This window comes from Strix uralensis, chromosome 1, assembly GCF_047716275.1.
Source record: "Strix uralensis isolate ZFMK-TIS-50842 chromosome 1, bStrUra1, whole genome shotgun sequence".
Taxonomy (NCBI): domain Eukaryota; kingdom Metazoa; phylum Chordata; class Aves; order Strigiformes; family Strigidae; genus Strix; species Strix uralensis.
In genome coordinates, this window is record NC_133972.1 from 50,746,304 (window position 1) to 50,770,208 (window position 23,905).

General features: G+C 37.1%; 1 protein-coding gene across 10 annotated transcripts in view; it reads right to left on the reverse strand.

Moving 5' to 3' along the window:
* Positions 1-23,905, reverse strand: part of NEBL (nebulette) — a 270,414-nt gene that overhangs the window by 65,579 nt on the left and 180,930 nt on the right. For 8 of the 10 annotated variants that reach the window (XM_074865755.1, XM_074865774.1, XM_074865765.1 and 5 more), the window contains 5 exons: positions 23,447-23,551; positions 21,449-21,559; positions 14,911-15,021; positions 7,122-7,223; positions 5,453-5,554 (listed from right to left, as the gene is read on the reverse strand). The exons of the other annotated variants lie outside the window; for them this stretch is intronic. In XM_074865755.1, the coding sequence (XP_074721856.1) occupies positions 5,453-5,554; positions 7,122-7,223; positions 14,911-15,021; positions 21,449-21,559; positions 23,447-23,551 (531 nt within the window). The remainder of the gene's footprint in view (positions 1-5,452; positions 5,555-7,121; positions 7,224-14,910; positions 15,022-21,448; positions 21,560-23,446; positions 23,552-23,905) is intronic. 10 annotated transcript variants of the gene reach the window in all.

Consider the following 23,905-nt stretch of genomic DNA (forward strand, 5'->3'; position numbering starts at 1 on the left):
TATATGCTCAAGAACTACATTATGATTCCAGAACTTATGTTAACTTTTCAAAGGAAAGGAATTCTAAAACATTGTTACTTTTAAAGAGAAACTTTATCTGAACACATGATGAACTTCATAATCTTTCACACTAACTCTAGAAAAGAGTATCTACTGCCTTCTGGTAGATTCATCTGGTTCATATTGTTTGATATTTGCCTTGGCTTTGGATCAATTGCAAAAGCATGTATCTGAATACAAAGACACTGCCTTTATCAAAGGCAAATCCACATTCTGTACGAGCAGTGAAGGAATAAATCAGAGGGCTTTTCTCTTTTAAAAGGTGAATCCAAAACTTGCCTTCTAATAAAAATCAGGCAGTGTTGGAATACATGATTCAAAAAGCCTCCAAAACCAGGGATCAAGTCAGTATGGTGAGCAAAATTGTCTTTTACTCCTTGGGCATCAACTCACATCATACCAACATCGTGCACAAGAGTTTAAGTATCCTACTACTGCAGGCTGTCTTCTGCCCAGCCAATAAATGGCCATAAACTGTGCACGCAGGCAGAATGCACAACGTGGTCCCTGATATTCTTGTTAACTGTGAAAGCATCAGTGCCAAAGGGACCTCTCCTCACAACTGGCTTGCCATCTTCCAGCTGCAGTCATTTCAAGCCTTTTTTTAAAAGAGTTTTTTAGCAATACAATTCAATCTAGAGATTCCAGTAATAAATCCTCTTTAGTGTCACTTCAGATCACATCACTGCTACTGAAGGAAAGAGGGAAAGCCAGTGAACCCAGTTTTCACAGGGCTGTGTCCTAATGCCAACGTGCAAGAGAGTCCCAAATTTAAGGAGACCGCCCACCAACCTGACTGTAAACATTCCTGTTGCAGTGAGGGATGTCTTGGTACCTCTAGGCCCTGCTGCCTGGTCTGGCTGCTCTGCCTATTGCCTTTGCTCTCCTCCCCAACACCACTGCACATGTCGCTCTGGGGCAAAATTGAGGCCTCACAATAATATCAGATGACCCTGGCAGTATCTCAAGAGCACTTCCAGCAGTAATTTAACTCTGACTTGTCATAGGGGATTGGTCTTATTGAAAGCTACACATGCATTCACTTTCTCTTTTATCAGTATTTTCCTGTTTCTTTCTCCCTTTTGAAAGAAAGTGTGGGGTGGGAGAGGGAGAAGAGAGACGAGCAAGCCCATGGATGAGTCACTGTGAAGTAACACACACTGTATTTATCCTGCTTTTGAACAGGAGAAAGTTATGAATGCAGTTTAAAGAGGAAAAATACGCCTGAGAGAAAGGGTTCTGATTAAAAACAAGGAAGAAAAATACTTCATCAGTGATTTCTAAAACATCTGAAGGGGGGAGGTCTTAGCAATGCTGTAACATGGTGGAAGAGCAAACAAAAAGTGGGAGTAGAAATGACAGTTGTTAGTAGAAGCTTATCTACAGATTTCATCATTGGTTTTAAATGATGGCTACTTATTTACCATCTTAATTAAAGTCTTAAGGCTGTTTATTTTTTTAGAGAGTATGTAGTAGGGGTTAATTTAAAAGAAATGTGTGGAGGCTGCTCTCTAACTGTTGCTGAAGAAAGAGCAGACTTTGTAGGCTTTTAACACAACAACATCCCTGAAAAACCAAACTGGAATTAAATAAGGCCTGGATAAACAAACTTCTTATTGGCCTTGCACAAAACCTATAAAAGTCAGAATTGCAGCTGGACAGAGCAGTGTCTTTTGAAGCTTTGCAGCAACATTCCTAAATCAAATCTGTAGTTCAAAGCTGTTCACACAGGGAGTGTTCAGTTTCAGAAGTGGATGACATCACCCCACTGTTCAGATTTACAAAGAAACTACAAAAATTGAATCATTCAACCACTGGGATCCCAGGATGAAGCAGACACTTGCAGCTAAAGCATTTCCTCATAACCATATGAAAACATATTTTTAAAAAAATGAAAAACCTGTGAGAGCACACAGTTATTGAAGGAAATGCAACAAAAACAAATAGCTAAATTATTATATGGGTTGCTGAAAGCACTAGGAGAGTTTAAAGCAAAGAAAGACTGAGAAAATGTTAGACTCTTTGTGTTGTTATTGACAATGTCAGAGAAGGTACATTTTGAAAAACGTTCAACATCTAACAATTTTATGCCTGAAACAATAAGCACCAGATCCAGCATTAAATATGAACATCCAAAATTATTCATCATAAAACCAATTATTGAACACTATAAGGGGAATACTTCATATCAGCAGCTCTTTGAAAAAGCTAACAAAGTGCATTAGAAAACACAAAGAAGACATAAACAAGAGCTTGTTTTTATAAAAAATACAAAAAATAACCCAAATTATACAATGTACATTCAGCAAATTGACAAGCTTCATGTTTTCACAAGGGCTAACACAGTTTCTGTTTTAAATTTGGTTTAAAATCAACAGAAAGGGGTTACCACGTGCTGTGGGTAAATATACTAGTCCTGGGAGCTATTATTTTTGCTGCTGCTGTTGTCAAAAGCTTTGTTAAATTTAAAAAAAAAAAAGAGAGGGGGTACACCGATTTAGTAGAGCCTTGAGTGCCAGTCAAACATTAACACTATTTTCTTCACTTTGTTTGCCTTCCTGCTTGCCTTGATTGCTTTCTCCCTTCGTTACACCCACACTGCCTGACCTCTTCTTGCTCCTGTTCTCTATACTCCCTAAATTACCTACCCATATGCACCACATTAAAACATGTTATCATCTTCTCTTCCCATCACATCCATCAGAATTGTCAACTTTGCAAATTTACTGTGAGGGTCAAATAACTAATATTTCTCTGTATGTCACAGCTTATAGATTCATGCTATTAAGAGAGATTATCAACTTTCAGCACAGAAAGTTTAAAATGATCCCATTTGCTGAGTAACAAATGGAAACCCTAAAAGACAGAAAGTCTGGAGACAATAAAAAAATCGTTAACTTTATTATTTTTTAAATCTTGCAACTGTTACAAGCCTGCTTCATGATCCTTGCATGGAGAGGACTGACATGACTGACCCATATTTAGGGCTCTTCCTCTCCTACAGCACAGGTGCATTCCTCATCCTGCCCCACCACCCTGCTCTTTGCACACAGGGGTCATCTTCATTTTTCTGTGCTCCTGATTTATGATCAGTGTGTCTAAGTGTTATAATGATTCAAATAATATATAAAAACATTAGACAACTCATGGCCAGTGCCTTCCCTTCAGAGGATGTATGGAATTGCTGAGTGCACCACCCCACTACTAAAAGCAGCCTGGTATTTACAGCCTTCATGCTGCTGCATGCAGATGGCTGGCAGCAGAGTGTCAGACTGAAGCAATGCCTCCCTTTCTAAAAGTACGTGGACCATCACACACACTGCAAGCAGCCACAACAGTGTAGACTGAGGAGAAGACAAGAGAAGGAAGGATCCCAAAACTTGGACCCAGGCCGGGTGGCTGCAGAGTTAGGACCACCAAGGTTTAGTAAGAATCTTCTTTACAAATAAACTGTAAGCAAGCTACATTTTGTCAGCTGCTCCTCTCTTTCTGCCACACTTTCTGCACTATTTGGACTCTCTAAAGAAGTTAAAATTGCACACCAAATGCTCTCTTCTGTAGAAGGATCTCAAGTAGAACTGCTGCCATCCCAGTCCCTGGCAGTGAAGAGACTCTATTATAAAGCTTTTGCAGATGCAGCATGCATTGTCCAAGAGGAAAAGCACATCTAATAAAAATGAGATAAAAAGTGCATTGAGGAAGCCTATGATGCAGCTGGCTCAGCATCAGCCTGCAGGACCCCATGATCCAGCTGGTAGTTTTTGATTGTTGAGACTGTTGGCCACAACTTCAAGGGTACCAGGCTTAGTGAGATGGAGAGGGCTATTGGAAAGGGATCTGCTTTGGTCCCGTTTGTGAGGACAAGCAGCTGCAAGCCCACTAGATTCTGAAACAGGCTGCAAGGAAAGAAGTGTATAGACAGCCAGAGTAGAAATAAAGGATAGCACACACTAAATTTGGATATGAACCCTTTCAAAAACCACTGAAGGTGTATGCTGAATGACAGACAGCTCCCTTTCCTATAAGTGACACCCAGGTCTTCTTAGAAAGCACAGGTTGACTTTCAAGCCTGCACGATGCTAAACACAAAAGAACGTCTTAGCAGACTTGCTCATCAGCAAAGCAATGAGCACACGATCCATTACACAATGGAAGAAAGAAATCTATTTGGAAAACACAAACTAACTTTGATTCTGAACACATCGTTAACAAAGCAATAAAAAAACATGTATTTTTCTCTTTTTCCCTTTGTGCAGTATCAATGCTTCAAAGTTAATGATGGTCCAGTGTGAAACAGAAAATCATGTAGCAGATATCCAAGGACAACGTTTGGTAGCAGCAGAAGGAGCTCAACCTCTTGCAAACAGACACTGGACTGTTTTGCAGCTTGTTCTCTACAACACATTATTCCATTCTATCCCAGTCCTATGGAAGATGTTTGTTATCTAGCCAAATCACAAGTATTTGTTACACAACACTGATTTTCAGACTTTTCTAGTATATACACTACTACAGTTGGGAGTTTTTTCTAGTTCTGGGAAGGGTAACATGGCCTTCTCCTATCAAAGGGTGTTATCCTCCTCCTACAGCAGGGCAGAATTTGTTCCTGGGTTTACAAAAGCTCTAAGTGTAGCCTGACAGGATTACTAGTTAGGATTATGCAAGGCACTGTTAAAGAACTACTCCAGAAAAAAGAAAAAAAGAAAAAAAACAATGGGTCAGCAGTCAAAAATCCCTCTTCACGATGTCAGGCTGATCTGTAGTAGAGTCTTATGCATAGATCTTATGAGTAGAAGATCATAAGAGGAAAAGAGGGAATATTTGTGTTTTCAGCTTTCTTTTAGTTATGGACTAAAGTAATCCCTCCATTTTTCTTCTTTTTTTTCTTTTTTTTTTTTTTTTAGGTTAATATGTAACAGAAAGTAGGACATAAAAGGTTCAGTTTCAGGGGGAGGGAAGGCGGGTGGTTTACATGTCAGGCTAAATTCAGATCCCATTACTCACATTAGCAAGCAGTTACACAAAAGACCCTAGTTACTTCAGTGGGATTAATCACAGGGTAAGGTTCCACTCAAACTGAATGAGTAGCAAAATTTGCCTCTAAATTACATACAGTTAATATTTTAGAAATCCTAGATAATCTGTATAAATATACACCATCTCCACTAAAGACGAGCTGTAGCAGTCAAAGTTCATTGTATTTTTGCATTAAAATGTATATTCTGTTTCCTAAAAATCTTAAATTTACCAGTCACTGCAATACTATATGAAAAGTTTGAGAACATAATCTTCATGCAATTAGAGATAATCATCTAAAAATCTAAATATTTTCTTGCATTACTGGGAACGAGATATCTGAATGAAGTCATTGTAAAATGACAGAGAATCTTACTTGGCTTAACAGTTTTGAAACTCCTTTAGCATGTTCAAAATCTGGTCTTCCAAGTACAGCAGGCTCCTTATTCATCTCTCCCCTTCCTCTCTTGTACTCAGCCTTAAAAAAAAGAATATGAATCACTATTAAATTGTTTGCTTTTGTTTTATCAAGAGAAATGTAAGCATTAAAACTAGTGGAAAAAGTCTCATTTAGTGATCTGCATTGACACTACTGTTCTAATCATCTCTGAAGAAAGCCTTTCTCAGGCTTCAGCTCCTTAACAACATAGTATTTATTTATTGTAAAACACAATGCACAGCATTCACAAAATTCAACTTTAACCAAATACATAGCTTAAGCCTGAGAAATATTGTTCTCCCAATCAAGGCAGAATGAGTTACAGTAGCTCAGCATTTTACTACACGGTCTGCAGTTTACACAGGATTATTTGTAGCAGCTGAAAACAGTCTTGAAACAAAACTAGACTGAGGAGCAGATTTTTTTAAATGTAAGGTCAAATTCCACTTTCAGTTTTACCACCGCAATCTTGCTCAGTGTCAGTGAGGTTGCATTGGTGTAACAGAGCGAAATTAGTCCCACAATGTTGATGTTACATGATCTTTCCAGCTGAACTGCCTCCCATGCAAATTCCTACAATTTTTTTCCACAATGCATTAGAAAACAGCACAGATGAATCAACAATAGTGCTTTGAGGTATCACAAACTAAATTACCAATTGCCTAAAATAGGCTTCTTGCATTGCTCAGGCACTGTGAATCAGCAAGGACACATTGTAACAACAGACTGACTGACAGAAATAAAACTCCCAAAGCCGCTCTAACTGAAAGAGGGCTTGAACAGCAATTAGTAAATTTGGGTGTTGAACGTGAGACTCGGTAGTAAGTTCTTGGTTTTCAGAAAATTCGGAATAGTCAAAGGTGAATCTCAGGTCTCTTAAAACTGTCTCTCCATAGGTGCCTAGTCAGTCTCACACTAAACTATTAGCAGTTACTTCAAATCGTGGCTCAGGGCTTTTAATATATATATGTTGTTTGACTTGTCTACAATAAAGTATTAAATTGCATCACACACTGCTGCTTCTCAAACTGCTCCTTGACCTATCCATTAGCAGATGTCATGGTGGGAGGGCAAAGAATTTGAGAGGGGTGTTCGGGAAGGAGAGCCCCCATGCAAGAAGCAGCGTGTTTGCACACTCTCAGAAGGACAGTGGGGAATTGCATTTCCCTGTCGCTGCCGGCTCAGACGGGAGGAGGAAGGGGAGTCCTGGGATGCGAGTTTCTCTTGTACCGAGGTGAAAAAAAGGCTTGGTATGTCTTCTGAAGCGCAGTATAGTATACGAGCATATGACTTATTTTGAGACTGGTTATCATGAATAAAGCTGAAACAAAATCAACTTTAGTAAGCCTTATGTTGTCGTTAGATCAATGACCAATAGTTGCAAAGGTCATGCTGTCAACATCAAAACAGAAGAAACCTGTAACTTTCTAACACACCTGGCAAGGGGTTGTTTGGGTTTTTTTAATCAAACCTCCATAACAGATTTGGGGTTGCAGGTTCTCTGCTCAAGACATTTGAGAATTTCAGCAGCATTCTAAACAACCTGACTGAAATTGGAATAAATAAAACAACATGTCTAAAAAATACGAGTAACATGAGAACATACATCACTTATTATCTTTGTTATCTCAGTTGCTATTTTTATGTCTGGCCTGTTCAGCACTTCAGTGTATCTATGAGTATCTTGCACATCCTTCTTATAGGATACCTGTCAAACAAAAAACAGTTTTGTTTAAAATAAGTAAACAAAAATGTTTGAAGCTTTGAATGAGTTAACAACTCAGCCATCAAATTCAATAGAACTCTGTCTGACTTATTCCAACATAGTCCTGCTTGACAGGGATTATTTAGTAAAACACACACACACAGGTTAACAGGATAAGGAAGAAATTCAGAAGCACAAAAGACAATATTAAAATGAAAGATGGTTTTGCTTAGAAGCATAACACTGCGAAGACCCAAATATGAGGTTTTATCATTAAATTTCAGATGACTTCTGAGTACAGCATTTTTTCCATGCTGTACCCTTTTTAATATAAACTAACCCCCCTATGATACTGAGCACCACAGCCTAGCAGATTGCAGCTACGCTGAACAGAAACTGTAATTCTACCACAGTGAACATCTTAGTAATAGGCAGCCATGTAGCTGGTATGTAATTCAATGACACAACTCCACCACAGCATCCCCCACTCCCAGCAACCCCACTTATCTGCTCCTTTACACAATCACGGGAACAAGAAGGCTGAGTGTTCCAGCATGTGGAGTACAAGACTGAATCTTTCTGTTTGTGCAAAAGCCACGACTTAATGAATGGGCTCAGAAAACTTTGGCCAGAAGGGTAAACCACAGGTAGGAGAGTCCAAACATTCTCCATTTAGCAAAGCAATCACAGGAACAGCACAGACCTCAGGGACGTTACAGAGCTCCGAGACCACAAGTTATCCTTCTTTTCCCTCTTCAGGGTCTGTAGACTTTCTCCTCTCCCTTGCTGTAGTACATGTGCCAATCTAAACTAATTTCCAAGAGCTGTCTTACTGAATTATTCTGAATGATTACGAAAATCGTCCCTGGTATTCAAAAGTCACTGACAAATTGAAGTCTCAGGCAAAAGTTAGAAAACATAAAATAAAAGTCTACAGGAAATAGTATCAGAATAATTCCTGCTTTACGGGACAGTCTGTTAGATTTTCTTCTGCTGTTTAACAAAGTTAATCAATCTCTAAAGATAGTATTTCACAATCAAGAAAGTCCTCAGCTTGAAGCTTCACTTACAACCTCCACATCTAGCTCCTATTTCCAATGCAAAGTTTCACTCTGGGTACAACGCAACAAACTCAAACTGCAGCACTCAACAACAAACATAATTTGTCTGTAAAAACATAATTTTATTGTAAAAAGAAAAGAAAAAAAAATCTTACTTTTTGGCAAATATTTTACAGGCAACAGGAAAGTAATTTTGTGTCCATATGGCTTCAGCTAAGTAGACAAGCTAAATAGGCTTCACTGTTGGCTGCTTGCCCACAAATAGATCTTATAATTTTTAAGCTACAATGAGTGACACACAAGTGTAATCACTGATAAAATAAATAAATAAATAGTTTAGATGAATACAGCCCAAAGTATCACCTACCAAGAAAACAGAAACTGATTCTTACACTTTGTTTAAACCACTAGAAGTTTTGTTTTGGTTAGGTTTAGATTTCCTCTATTTTTTTAAGAAACTAGATGTACAGACAAGCATTTGCAATTCAGGGCTTTACATGAATTTAGTTAATTATATGCTGTTCATCCTAATGACCACATGAGGTGAGGTGAAAACCACAAAGGCAGCAAGAAACAGGTTTCTGAATAGCACCCTATCATCCATGTAAATTGCAAATTAAAGGCCAGCATATGTGCTCAAAATAGAAATTAGGAATGGAGTGAATTTAACAACAGAGAATCAAGAATAGTGGTGATAAAGTTGAGGAAATGTGGTCACTTATTGCTCCCAAATGACATGATCATATAGTACATGAAATAATGGATTGTGGTTAATTTCAGGGGGAAAGGGGGGGGAAATAAGACAGTGACAGTCCTTTATATTTCACCATTTCCAATTATATTAGATGCAAGGCCAATTGCTATAGCTTTTCCTGAGTGAATTATTATTCTTCCTTCACCTAAACCAGTATACCTATTACTTATGTCTGAGGGAAAGTCATCTAGCATTTTACAAATGTCTGCAATATATATTTGCTCCATTCTGCAGCTTGTCATACTCCGGTGAGAATAAAAATGTTATGCAGCAGAACAGTAGTTTGTCAGAGGTAGGCCAAAGAAAGAAAAAATATGTTTCCCATTTCCTGAATAACCTCAATCCCTGGATGCTGACCCTTTCCCATTGGGACAGTGTGCTGGCCTCTATTACACAGCTGCTATTCTGTTCCATCTAGTGATTTTTTTTTTTAATAGTGCTACGGTAGAACAGTAAAACCAGAGCTATTCCAAGAGATCAGGGGAACAGATGTAGACAGGGCAAAGCAACCAGCTTGGTGTGTGCACCCATGGGCACCAAGAAGATGGAAAATAGAGAAGACTGCGAGAGGGGGAATAGAAAACAAAGCCTGGTCAAGCAACAAAAGAAAGGAAACAACAGAAGCACCCCAGGAAGGGGCCATCTTTTCTCCTGAGTTCGTTCAGCTCCTTACCGAGAGGCTGAAACCCTTACTGGAACCTCCAGGCATTACCCTTACTCAACCTTCACTTCAAAGCGTTGCTCAGGGTCTACCAAAAAACATCACCAAAGGCTCAAGAATTGCTCCTTTTTATGAGGACCACGGGTCTATGAAATATCTGCTCAAACTGGCCTTTGCATAGGAAAATGTAACTGAGATACTGACAACTTAAGAGCAGTTGAAAGACCTAAATGGAGAGTTACAGCAGACGAGTGGGAAATGCAAATGAGAAATAAGCAGGGCAAAAAGGGGAAAAAACCCGTACCATCTCTGGTTTTTAAGCTGCAAATAGTAAATTACAAATACCAAATAAAGTGTTTTTCTACCCCAGCTTGAAATTTCAATTAAAAGTGGTTACATTGTTGAGTATTTTTTAAAAAAAGATATTCTGAACAAAAGCCATTTCTTGTCTTTAATCCTAAATGTGATGACATACTCTGAATTGCCACTAGTTTTTGCAAAGCATGGAAAATATTCAGGCCTTGCTCATGATTAGTATACTAATTTTAATAGGGGCAAACCTCCAGCTCTTATTTAAAAAGACATAAGGTCCAATGAGGATAAACACGTCAGTCTATTTACTCCAGCTGAGGGTCCTGAAGATGCTTCACCTTTCATGATGGTACCAATGCATTGGAATGCACTACAATGCTGCAAAGTAAACAGATTTCTAAAAACACTGCAAAACATCTCAGGTTGTCAATCAACAAATGGAAACTTCTGCTACGTGGTGACCCAAGCACACCTAGTTTTAAAGGACACGGACCTTTCCTGCAATCTTTTGTCTTCTTCCCTGTTCCAATTCCAAAACTATTCCAATCTATAGGCAATAAATTATTAAAATATGCACAAGCAGCTGTGAACACATTTTGCCCTCTTGAGATGCACCCACACAAATCAGCAAGGAGCTGGGCACACCTATCTGCAAGAGCATTAGTCTCTTACTGTTTGTCCCGGCTTAGTATTTTCTAAGAGCTGCAAGTCCACTAACTAATGGCCTGTCAGCTGTGTCTCTACCCCCTTTTCTCTCATCTGCACTTTGGGGTACATCAACACTAAGAAAATGACTAGTTGGTGACAATCATCATTGGCAACAGCTTTTCTGATCCCCACTCAAATGGTGTTGAAAACTGTTTCCCGGCTCGTGTAGAAGAGACAAACACATTTCTGACCCATTACAGATTGATGCAGTCATCCTTTCCAGTAATGGGCTTGAAAATTGATTGGTCCCAATTACATCAGGAGTAAACACATCATTTTCAGCACCAGTTGGAAGTGGTCCAGGGGGACATGCTGTTGACAACCACTGTCAGCAGAAAGTTAGTCAGTGAAAGGTGATTTTTTTAATGCAGATGCTGAACAGAGAGCCAGGAGAAGTTTGACTTTAACATGATCTGCATCAAAACAAACATGGACATTTTAGTATGTTATTGATGGTGTTTAAGCACATCAACTTTAAGAGCAGCTGATTTGGTCTTATCAGAAAGATTGTAAACTTTTTCTGTGTGGATTGTGATTGCACAATATCCTGAACATGAAAAAGCAGCTTACTCTTAAGACAATATAGACTTCTTAAATATTCAGATTCAGATGGTGAGTGATACATTATAAATTACATCATACGGACTGCAAAGAGCATACATATGCATCAAAATTTTGCTCAACTGTCAACTAACATTTTAAAAGCAGCGCTGTTTTGTACACAGGCGTAAGAGAAAAGACACCAGGGCTCCAACCTCAGATCTGCAAAGTGCTTTTTAAATGTTCACAGATGAATCTATTGCAGTTTTCTTAGTTGTAAAATCAGAACACTACTTCCTTATTTCATACAATGTAATGCTGTGAGGAGAATCAGTAATTTTAACCAAGTGGAACATAAAAATTGCTGTAGAAATACTTAACATTGTTTTGCTATTCATAATGCCCAGTGACAGACCTGATCATGAAACAAGACAAAATTGTGATCCACAGCTTTGAGTACCTTCATCAAATGCTATGTGCAGCTTCTACCCAGGCACAATGCGGAAAGTGTTTCCTTTGCTTTAGAAACTTAATTGTCATGTCATTTCACTGTTCAAATACTTTCTTCTACCCATGTGATTCTCAGCTACACATAAGGTGAACCACTATTTTGTGACCAGACAGTTTTCTAAGGGCCACCACCTAGTTTTGGTCCTGAGTTTGGAAACTTCCAGATGAGCTAAACGACATCAGCTGAGCACAGACATAAAGTAGACTGATGATCCCTAGTTCACTCTTCCCCAAATGCCTTTGTGTGCCAAAGTCACATCATTAACATTCACTTCACAAAACAAAACCGCAATTTATAGAGAAAAGTAGTCTAGTCTGGATAAACATGCTTTCATTCAAGTATTACGTAGTATTTAAATTATTTTTCAAGTAAATTCCCTATCATTAAAAAAGTCACTTTTCTTCTTTTGAGAGCAATTTTCTTCAGTCTAAGTATGAAGAAGAGAAAAATATTCTTCCTATACATGATCACATTGTTCAGGAGATTTTACAGTATTTCCCTATTACGCAGCTTCAGCCCACACTTACAGAGCATGTTAATGATATTCAAAGTGGTGTGAAGGCCTGCAGCACATGACAGTTTCAAAATGTCAACACAAATGCATTGTAAGTTGAATACAGTCTTAATTTTTGAAGGAAATTGCACATTTCACAGAGTTGAGTATAAATGTCAGCCTTATTTTAAGGCTGAGTAAATAGTCTTGAACACATCCTAATCCTATTAGATGCAAACCCTGCATGTAAAGGTTGAATTGAGTTGGCAGAGTATTGTAGGTAAACACGCGTTCTGCTCCCATAGGTATACTGTACTGAGTGGTGGATAAAAGAGCTTTGTCCTTCTATTCCCCCAGTAGTTTCCCTCTTCTTTTCCCTACACTTTCAAAGCTGTGATTCTACAAATAGCCTAAAATAGTTTGGAAAGACAAATGCTCAACATTTGGGATGCTCACCATTCCACACTCTGACTCAAAGATGAAAACTCACGCGGCTCTTAATTAAACCTGTACTTACAAAACAAGAAATCTGCAGCTATTCACCATGGTGCCCAAACAATTACCCACAGGAGCTGTGTAACTCCACTGAACAATAACTTGACTTACACAACTTTCTCCTTTATGTGTGATAAAAGATATATCCCCATTGCACTGCAGCTCCCCATGAGCAGCCAGAAAGGATCTGTTCTTAAACAGATGAAACTAACCGGTTAGAGTTTTATGCTGGATACGGAGGGTTTGTTTGATTTTTTTGAAGTTTGCTCAGGCTGAAAATAATTTCCTTCATATTTTTTCATTATTTTTAACATGCTGTTAAAAGTTCTTTTATCAAAACATCCTTCCCTCCTAGGTTTGCCTTCATTTCGGTTTTTTTCCTTGCTTTAAGGGTGAAAGAAGATGAAACAACTGAATTTCATTTACTCTCACATCTGTAACCTGCTCTCCTTAATTCTGTTAGCAGGTGATGTACAAATGTAGAAGGGGAATGGGTTTTGAGCTAGCATACTAATCCTCAGATCATGATGAATTTAATTCAGAAATCCATCTCTTATTCCTCCTGGTCCCACCACTTTCTCTGAGAGGGATTCCCATCTCCTTCTCTAGTAGTCCACCATCATTCCTACTGCTAGGTAAAAAAACCTCTTGCTTATGGGGAGAGTTCACATTCCCAGCTCCTACCAGTCAATCTGATATCCTGATGCTTCCAACAGCAGAGATGGACAGAGTTTGACAGGAAGAGGGAATTCTGTAATCAAGGCAGGTTGCAAATTACTGCTGGGAGTTCCAACGCAGGTATTTCCCAGCAGAAGAAAAAGTTATTCTTCAAACATAATGCTTCCCTGAAGTCTTCTAGCAGCCTTTTAATCAGCAGCCAGCTGTCAAGATTCTGCACACACGGACATACATCTAACACTGACATTTAGTTTTCAGCCTACATAACCTAAGAGTGTTTGTTACACTGTCAGTAGGGAAGATAGGGTAAATTCAAAATAATTCAAAATGAACACCCGAGCTTTGTTTTCTACATTGTTAGCAGTAAACAAATATCCCGTTTATCTAAGAAACAAGGTCACACACCTACCTGACTTGACTTGGTTACCTAAGAAGAATGGAAATGAATCATAACTTTAAAGGCATTTACGTCAGCTGTTCTTACTGGTTTTGTGCACCCTTTAAAATGACCTCACTATTTTAGCCAATCTTCCCCTAAAATTTACTTTTCTCCTAAGTAAGCTTTTACCAAACCTAAAAATAACATACATTTTTCTTCAAAGTTGTGTTTGTATCATTCAAGACACCAATCTTGGTAGCATTTCTGCCCCCAGCAATGGTGCACTGAGCTAGTGTAAACTAGCTATAAAATCAAACCTGACTTGATACTAATAAATATAAATAAAAAATGTAAATACTATTATTTGGCTTTTATATTGTGAAAGCCTAAAGAACTTAAAGAAGTTAACAAGCAGCTGGGGGATAAAAAAAAGCAGCCAACTTTAAAAATATTGCTAAATACTCTAAATTATTTGTAAATTATCTAAGGAAATCTACAGAACAGATAGTTTGGTCAATGGTATAAACTAGTACCAGGCATCAAACTGAACTCTATGGCTCAGATTCTGTCAAGTAAGTCATAAATTGTTTTTTGAAACTCATTTGATATGTATTCATGAGATAGGAATAAAGTTATTCATGTGCATAAAAGTGTGCAAAAGCAGGGCAGAAACAGCTGCCTTCTCTCCTCTATACAGAAACCTTGAAGAACTATCCAAGTGTTGACAGTGTAAGACACTGAAACCATGATGGTGTTCATGTAAATAAAGAGCTTTATACACTTTTAAAGTACAAGTAGGTACACATGCATTCGGAGAACCTGTGTTTATAATTTTATTTTAAACTGATAGCACTTAATAACAGTTAATACTAATAAACAATAACTGCTTTCCACTGCAATTTATAATAAAAGTCACATATCATTACTTGTAGCATATTTTATACACACATCGTATCCCAAATTATTTCAGAGCAAATAATGTAAAAAATACCAACTAATGAAATATGAAAATATTCCATGCCCAATTCATTTCAGTTAGCTGTAACAGATGTATCTACCCAAACCAAACAAATTCATTTCAGATGGAGGAGTACTTACATCACTCTGGTATTTACTGACTTCCATGGCATGCTTAATATCTGGAGGCTCCATCATATGTGCATAATCGGAAGTTCCTTTCTCAGCATCATGTTTTTGTTTATAGAGAACCTGAAAAGAGCAACATCATACTTTTGTGACCTCAGCAGAGCAGGTATAATAATATGAGCTGGGTTAAACCTAGTGTTGTAGTATGCCTGTATTCAGGAAGAAATGTAATAAATAATTAAGCTCTCTAATGGAACGTGAACCCTGAAACGACAGGAACTTCCAACCAAAACAGAGACACATGAGGCACAGTCAGAGGAGAGACTTCTCTGAGCCTGTTATTGCAACAGAGGTATGAGTAGACAGGGGGAAGAAAAAGAAATACACAGAAACAGAAAATTAACCTTAAGGTGAGAAGACAGCCCAGGAAAAAACATAAGTGAAAGCTTTTTTTGCTCAAAACACACTTGAATCTATCAGCTAAGTAACTATTCCAGGTTTCCTTTTTTTTTCTCCTGTTTTCAGGAGAAAAAAAAAAATTTTGTGCGTTCCTCATAAATAAACAGGTTTACATGAAATACTCATAGCCCATTTCTTCCACTGTTAGGAAATTACTATCACCATACACATTTTGACCAGCCCTCAGGTTCACAAAGAAAAATAATATTTATATTCAATTGTCGTCATGGTAAAGGAAAAAGGAATTGGATTGTGAGTTTATAAACAATTTTTTTTTTTTTAATAGAAACTGAGCTCAATGTTGGGCATTCATCCAGCTTTCTCCGTACTGTGTTATACTTACATATACACACACTCACATACTAAAAAAGCCTGAAAAGCTGATCTTGCCCTTATCCTTGTCAGAAGCTTTTACGCTTACATTAAGAAAATTCACCAGGTTTTGATGCCTGAAGAAGCAGCAAGCAGAAAGAAAATTCATTTTCTAATAGCTCTCAGGAGCAAGCATTAAAATAATCCCCAAGAAAACAGCAAATACTAAATAAGATTGAAAGCTGATCAGGAGGAGAAGGATTTGAAACTAAAACCCTTGATAGAAATAAAAGAATACTGTGAAAGTCTTGAGATGGGAACTCTCGACTACGGTGATTCAGACTCTTTTAGGACACTAGAACTGTGAGAAAATGTTGTATCTGTTTGTGTTTAAGGCAGCAAGATTGCATCTGAGTCACAGATCAGGGTGCCCAAGGCAATATTTTAGTATCTGCCCTGACTATCTCAGATTACAAAATGATATACAGGCTGAGAGATTAAGACAAAAAGGGGTGGGTTTTTTGCACTGCTACTATATGAAAGAAAGTATCAAACTAGGAAACTTAAAATTTGCCATCTCCTTATACAGTGTAAATCCAATATGATCAGGCCTCTGGAGAGACAAACACAAATTGAAACAAAAAAAATGTCTATAACCTCCCTATACTGATTACATCTCACAACTGGCAAAGCAAATTAATCTTTAACAACACTGAAGCATCACTAACAAATGAAACCCTGCAAAAGTGTAATTACTATATACACATATGCCACAAAAACTCTTTTGCTACTTCTCCTGCTTCACATTGTCACTTTTAAGATGTTCCCCACTTAATACCATTCTGAAAAGCAGTCCTGTACAGCTACTTCCAAAATCTACTAATTTACAGATACCTGATTACATTGCCACTTTGCTGGTTCAACATCTAGATTTTTCTGTTGGCAAATAGGCTGTGTAACCAAGACATCAAAAAACAAAAGCACATCAACTCCCAACATGAGAAAACTAACAGAAATTATACCTGAGTGTCCACTATCCTGGGGAAAGATGACTGTTTCTTTAGCTTAATGCAGGATTATTTGACTTGCTATTTGACAGCTGTGTTCTTCCTATCTTTTCACATTATTCTTATTAACTGACTTAAGTAATCTTGAAGTAGTCACAGGCTAAGATGAGTTCAATAGCTGTCTAGTTTAGTTTTGGACAGGTTAGTGCAGAACTATTCCCATATCTGTAAATTAGTTCCAAGGAAGCATGAAAAAATGTTTATGAGGATTATTTCATCAATATTCTTAGAACCATTATTTTACATGTTAGCATCTGTACATTTATTTCTCATTTCATGTTAATTTTCAAGTTTTAGCTAAACTGAATTATCTTTATCAGATCTACGTATGAAACTATTCTACAGAAAGATCAAGTATTATAGGTCACTGACACAACCTCTACTCTGTAGTGGCACCATTTATTATCTCGGGAAAAACAAGTGAATTATTTAAGTAGGTATGACTTCAGATTGAACTAATTTGTAAGTACTCATTTTTTATTTTTCTTATCTCTCTTGTATACCAGTGCATCAACAGGAAGCTGCATTAAGGAAGGCTTTGTGCTCTTTTAACTTAACTCTGACTGACTCTCTGTTTTGGAATACTTTAAATACCATTAAATTGTTACTTTTATATCACTCTTTATAGCCAGTAAGCTGAGCTCTGAACTTAAAATCCACAATCTAGGATTTTGTAGGAGGAAATGTCCAAGAACACAGAAAACACCATTTTACCTCTAGATAGAGAATAAAATTATCTGATGTGTTTGTGTAAAACAAAACCAGAGAAGTCCAGAAAAGACTAATACCTGCTACCATAAAAAAGAGCAAATCTTGAACATGAGACTTGATACCATAAAAAAAACCATGAAGAATTACATAAAACGGTTTGATAATGTGTAATATGATTGTAAATGATGCCATAAGCCACCAAAAAAAAATAGCTTTATCATAATAAAAAAAAATATCTATGAAAGTAAAAGGAGGATTCTGCCCACAAGTAAGAAAAACTCTGAAACTTTCTCTGGAAGTTGAAAATACTGCTTAAGATTCACACTTGGCTCATCATCTTCAAAAACAAACAGAAAATACCATTGAGCATTGACATATAGTTACTATTTGAGATATTGCCCTGTGCAAAGGAGAAAATTAAACTGCCTTCAGTTTGCTTTAGATTATTCCTTTCAGATAAGAAGAAAAACAGTGCAATCTCTTCTTATGGCAGAAATAAAGTGATGAAAAAAGTGATGAAACGCCTAATTTTTTTCAACATCGTTCCCCCCTCAAGCAATTTTAAATACCTTTATCATTGTTTGTGACACCTTATTAAAAAAAATGTTCTGTGTAAGGAAGAATTCAGTACACTGGTCTTCAGACAAGAAAAAGACTTGGCAGAAAGCTAGCAATGATCAGAAATTTTCCTTCAGAAATATTTTCCACAGGAAAATTGCAATTTTTCTCAAAAATGTCCATTTCCTCTCAGGAAAATCAAAATGAAGGCTCCCTGCCTAGAGTGCTGTCATCAATTTTATTTTCTCATTGCAGAGTACAAGGAAATTGGTGAGAGCTTTTGTAGGCTGGCAAGGAGGGTGAAGTTACATGGTGGGGACAGGGACTTCTGCTCTCTCTAGATTACCCTGGGAACAGCTATGACAAAAGAGAGAGAGGGAGGAAAATCTGGTTGCTCACCCTCAAGAAAGCTATTTAGAAGGCAACAGTCAAATCTTCTGCGTAGAGGAAAAAAATGAAATTGATAAAAGCCACTCAAATATGGGGGGCTATGAAACTTAGTTTTCATTCTCCTGAAACATTTTTTTTCCCATAAACAGTGTCATGGTTTTTTTGTCAAAATTTTAGATGGATTTCCTTCTCTATAGGTATTTATTTCCTTCTTCATGCCAGTTTTACATAAAACACAAAAGAGCAAACGTGGGCTTTATGCAAAAGCCAACAGAGGTGGTCTTGTTTTAGTCTTTCCTGTGTATCTTGAAGAAAGTATTGAGCATGAATCAATACAGCCAATATGGGGAGAAAGCTCCACAGGAGGAGAACCACAATTGTCAGGGTGTTGTACTCTCCATTACAGTAAGATCCTGTCAGTGCTGACATTGTATGGCTGGAACCCTACAGAACGAGGTCCTGGCTCTGCTGAAGTCAATGACAATTGACGTATCAGTTAAAGCATTCCAAAGTGATAAATGGTGCTATGGCAGTCTGTTTGCTCTGCAGAGGACAGTGAAGGGCAGCTATAGATGGGGAATAATTTTTTCTGAGAAAAAGGAAATTTCCCCTAGTTGCCTCCAAGTTCCTAAATCATGAGTGTGATCTGAAACAGTGTATAAAATTAATAAATTGGGCTACATCTAGGTAGGCTGAAAACAGAGCTGCTGGGCAGCAGCAGTGCAGCAGGACCATTTCAGGATCAAACACCAAATCATGGGAGAGGCCATTTGTCAAGGACACACCTGTGTAAGGAGATCACCCAGCAGAGGCATACCAGTCCTGTGCCAGCAGGCAGTAGCAGGGAGAGTCAGTGGCTCTCTTTCTTCCACACTAGGAAGTCCCGACACACCTGCTTGTCAGATGAGGCTACGGATCCTGCCAAAAACATGGCATCACAGAGCAAGAAAGCACCTGCTTGATCTGGCTACAAAAGCATTCAAGCCCAGTCTTGCATCCAAGAAGCATGTAAAGGGAGTCAGAGGTGAAAATTTGTTCTAATGTGGATGGGAAGGAGGACACATACTCATATTTTCCACCACTCAGGAAATCAGCACCTATTTAAAAATCAACTTGCTGTAGTTGAGAAACAGACTGCAGTTCTGTGCTTACAACAGCCTTTTTGCAGGAGGGTTGGCACAATGGCCAATTGGTGCTGTTCTCTCTCCTTCCTACGGCATACCCATGGTCTCCTTCGCTGAAAAGATGACCTGTAATTTTACAATCCCAGTGAGATAGATGCAGCAGAAATCCCCTCTGCCATATCCGGACCCAGTTGAAATCTGAAATTCTTGTATTAGCTACTCAGGTACCACAGTGATGGGCATAATATGGATTAGATTTGAATACTGTAGAGAAGATTTTCCACTAGAAAATCCCCTAGGATCTCTCTCAAAGTAGCATTAAATTCAGGTCCACTGCAACAGTAACCACAAGTTGGAAAAATGTGTCAGCGTATCTTTAAGTTTTATGGTAGATTATAATTTATAATGCATCTATTCCTAAGGGGGTGGTATGAATTTTAGAGGAAAAGTTTCTGCTTAAATATAACTCATCTTATATGCATATTTGTTTCTCTATGACTGTTGGATGATTGAAGAAAACCTTCAAAAACTATCAGATGAAAACGTCTGTCTTTTCCTTAAAAGGGTTTTTTTGATGAATCAAATGGTTTCATTTTTAGTCTTGGTTATTTATCTTTCTGCCACATCACTTATGTTAATTAACCTCATTTGCGTAAACTAATGTAGAATGTACTCATTTGGAATGAATCCAGGAGTAAATCTGTGGCAAACTAGTTAACTAATATTTTATAAATCAAGTTAACAGTTTAAAAATGTTATACAGGTTTAATCCCCAATTTATTTCTACTGTAATTCTTCTAATCATTCACTTTACAACAAAATGTCACATTAATGTCATTTCAGCTACTGTGCTGCTTTAACTTGAGTGTATATATGTTCCATTTCAAATTATGAAAACTAAAATATAATTTAAGTTACGATATTTGCTTAATATAGCCTTGAATAACACATTGTTTTAAATGAAAACATTTCTCCACAAGCTGTCCTGAGATTTCAGTGCTTACTTCTGTTATGAATATTTTCCTTTCTTCGAAAAAAAATCAGTGTATTAGAAGAATGCATATTGAGATACAATCAATAATATGGATTTAGGAGTGTGTTCACAGACTGGCTGTATTAAAATATATATAGTTAATATCTTTAAGAGAGGAGAAAGGCAAAACAAGAAAAAAGTGGAAATGCTTGGTGGACAGAAAGCCATGACCATCTATCAGCTGTAATTCTCATGAGTAACAATGAAAATCTGTAACTTTATTCACATTACACATACTTAACACTCACAATTCCACTGAGATCAATGCAAGTGAAGGGTCACCTGCCTACATTAAGGGTATTATATTTTTAAGTCCCTGGAGGCAACTGAACTGGAATCTACTATTTTACTGGTTGTTTGCGTGTTTTACTCTATGTTCAATATACTTGAGTTCATATTTTTAATTCTATAAAATTTGTTGTGAGTGGTAGTATGTAGACCATCAGAAATACATTTACTGCTACCAGTAAGTGCCTTTAAAAGTCATTTAAGTTGGGGTTTTTTTCCCTTCATCATGAAACATTTTATAAAGCTAACACACCTAAACTGAAATGGTTGTTATATAAGATTCATCTATTCTACAGACACAGTGCAATGTCACTGAATTCAATAATTCCTTATTGCATTCATGGATTTCTAATGGATTTTATTGGATTGATGAATCCTGCACTAGCAGGTTTTAAATTTTTATTTAATAACATAACAAGTACTATTGTGAACATTTTAAAAGTGAGTAGTTCATGAAGTTAAAAAGTTACGGTGATAAACTCTGGATGATAAACTCATCCAAATAAATCAAGCAGGCAATCAAGTATCTGTTCAAATATATTGTTCAAATTGGTTATGTTCTGTCACACAATTCATCTAAAAACCATTTTGTGTTTCTAAAATTGTACCTTGCTCTGAAGTTGTGTTAATTCTTTTGCAAATACACTGTCAATTGTGGCTGGCATCTGCTGATAAATAGAGTTGGAAAGGTCTTTCTTAGCAGCTCCTTTATACTTCACCTAGGGGAGAGAAAAAGGTGACATATAATGCAAAAATTAACACACAGTAATCATACTACCTATTTTTTCTATTAAATAAAATGGCCTAGACCATCAGAACTGGAAAAATCTAATGCTGTCATGAACTTTCAAGCAAAACCAAATCTTTAAATAATAACTTTAAAATACTTTAGGTGGATATGTCTAATTCACAAAGCAACGCAAAGTATCTCCTAATTAAATTCAGTGATTTTGAGGGAGGTATAAAATAAGCAAGGCAGTTATTTTCCATCCTTTTTTAAATCATTTCCAAAAACCAAAATTAGTTTTTCTTTCCATCTTCCCAAGTTTTGCATAACAGGAGCAGTGAGAGGCCCACAAAAAATATTTTACTGATTAATAAGTAGTAGCAATTAAATGTAACTGGAAAGGACAGGAATGTATGTATTATATATACATATGTATTCTATATATGTATTATATGTGCATATGTATTATATGTTTCAATATATCAATATGTATGTATTATATATATATCAGTAATTTGCTGCAGCATCTGATTCCCAAAACAGAGGGCTCTTCTTCACTGCAGTAGACATGCTGTTTAGAATTTCAGTGTTCAAGTTTCGCAAAAATAGGTTATGAGACACTAGAGGTCAGTAATTTACAATATAAACCATCCATCACATCACTGGTCTCAGGTAACGCTGCAATAAGCAAGCAGAGTGCTCAACAGTGTGATAACATGAATCATACAGGGTTTCAAATTTTGAAATATCTTTGAATCTCTAAATCTTTGGCTAATAATTAGCAGCTTTTTTTTGGAATCAGAAAATGGATTTAATAAATAATCTCTCTATATTGTGCTTTTGTAGAGTACAATAGCCTGTCTCTTAGAAAGTATAATTTCATCACATTCATGTCCCTTGGGACATGCCACTCTTTCTCAGTAAATATGAAGATAAATATAACAAAAATGTTCATCAGATGCATTTATATTGAATGTAACCACACAGCAAACTGATGTATATCAGAAACACAATACAGAATGTATATAAATTACATATTGGGATGTTCTTTATCATAATCATAAACGTAGCACAAAAAATGAGGCACCAAAAATTTAAGTCTTCCAAGGGCCACAGTGACAGAAAAATCACTCAGAACCAGCAGTTCCTTAACCAAAGCAACTCTCTGTCAGGGAGAATTCCTGCTGCTGTTCTCACCTGTGGAAAGCAATCAGAGATGCAATCCTATGATGCCTTGTACCTGAGACACAAAGAGCTAGCAGTAAACTCTGCCCTGGCATTTTGGAAGCTTCCATTCTTTCTTTGCCACTACAGTTGTGTGTATGTGTGTGCTTGTATGTGAAGATGCAAACACTCTGGCATGGGTATGCACATATATGCATGCAAGTGCTCAGGCGACCTGCAGATGTCATTGACCTGATGTCTGCCCCAGTCCCCTTGCTGAAGGAGTACAGGGGTGATAACATGGTAACAATTTCCTTGTCTCCTTCTCTTTGTTATCAGGCTGTGAATTCTTCACAGCATAGAAACTATGCACAAGTCTAATTTGCAAAGTTCATCTCTGTGGGATAAGGAAAAATAAATCATTTTCCTATTCCTCAGTTTATCCACCCATAAAATGGGATAGCTAGAACTGCCTCAGAACCATTAATAAAACATCTTGGAAAACCAAAATAAAAGTTCTGCATAATTCCAAATTATAATATTACTCACGTGTACAGTATACACTAATTACAGCAATTTAAGTAAGTTCAGCTTTAAACAGAATTGTTATTTGAAATAAGCCACCCTTCTCCTGCTAAAAATGACCATATTAATTTTAAAGGATTTTTAGGAAGGATAAGAAGCAAAGAGAATTCTTCAAACTTTTAGGTCTTACCTCAGAAATAAAAGCACCAAGACTTTTCACATGTTTTAGCTGAGGGGTGTCAGGTACAAATATGCACTTGCCTTTAGATTTTTTAAACTCTTCTTTATAGCGTATCTACAAAGAAGAGAAAAAAAAAAAGAAGTTTAATTGTTCTTTAAAAAGAGCATAAAAATAAACAATGGCTATTCTTATTATTATTTTATTTTATTCATGGATACTATGCTGGGTGGCTTGCAAATACCTGAGCCTGGATCAAATTAAGCCATAAACACCCAGTTCTCACGCACAGTCCCAGGGCTACATAAAAGCCACAGTACTCTTTAATAATAAAGATGAAAAAGATATGATTTTTCTCTACATCTACAGCACATTTTCACCACTGTTGTACATGTTCTAGTATCTCTAAAGAAAGAAGAATCGAATAATTGATCTCCTTGATCCTTGATCTGAAAGATAAAATTATTAAAC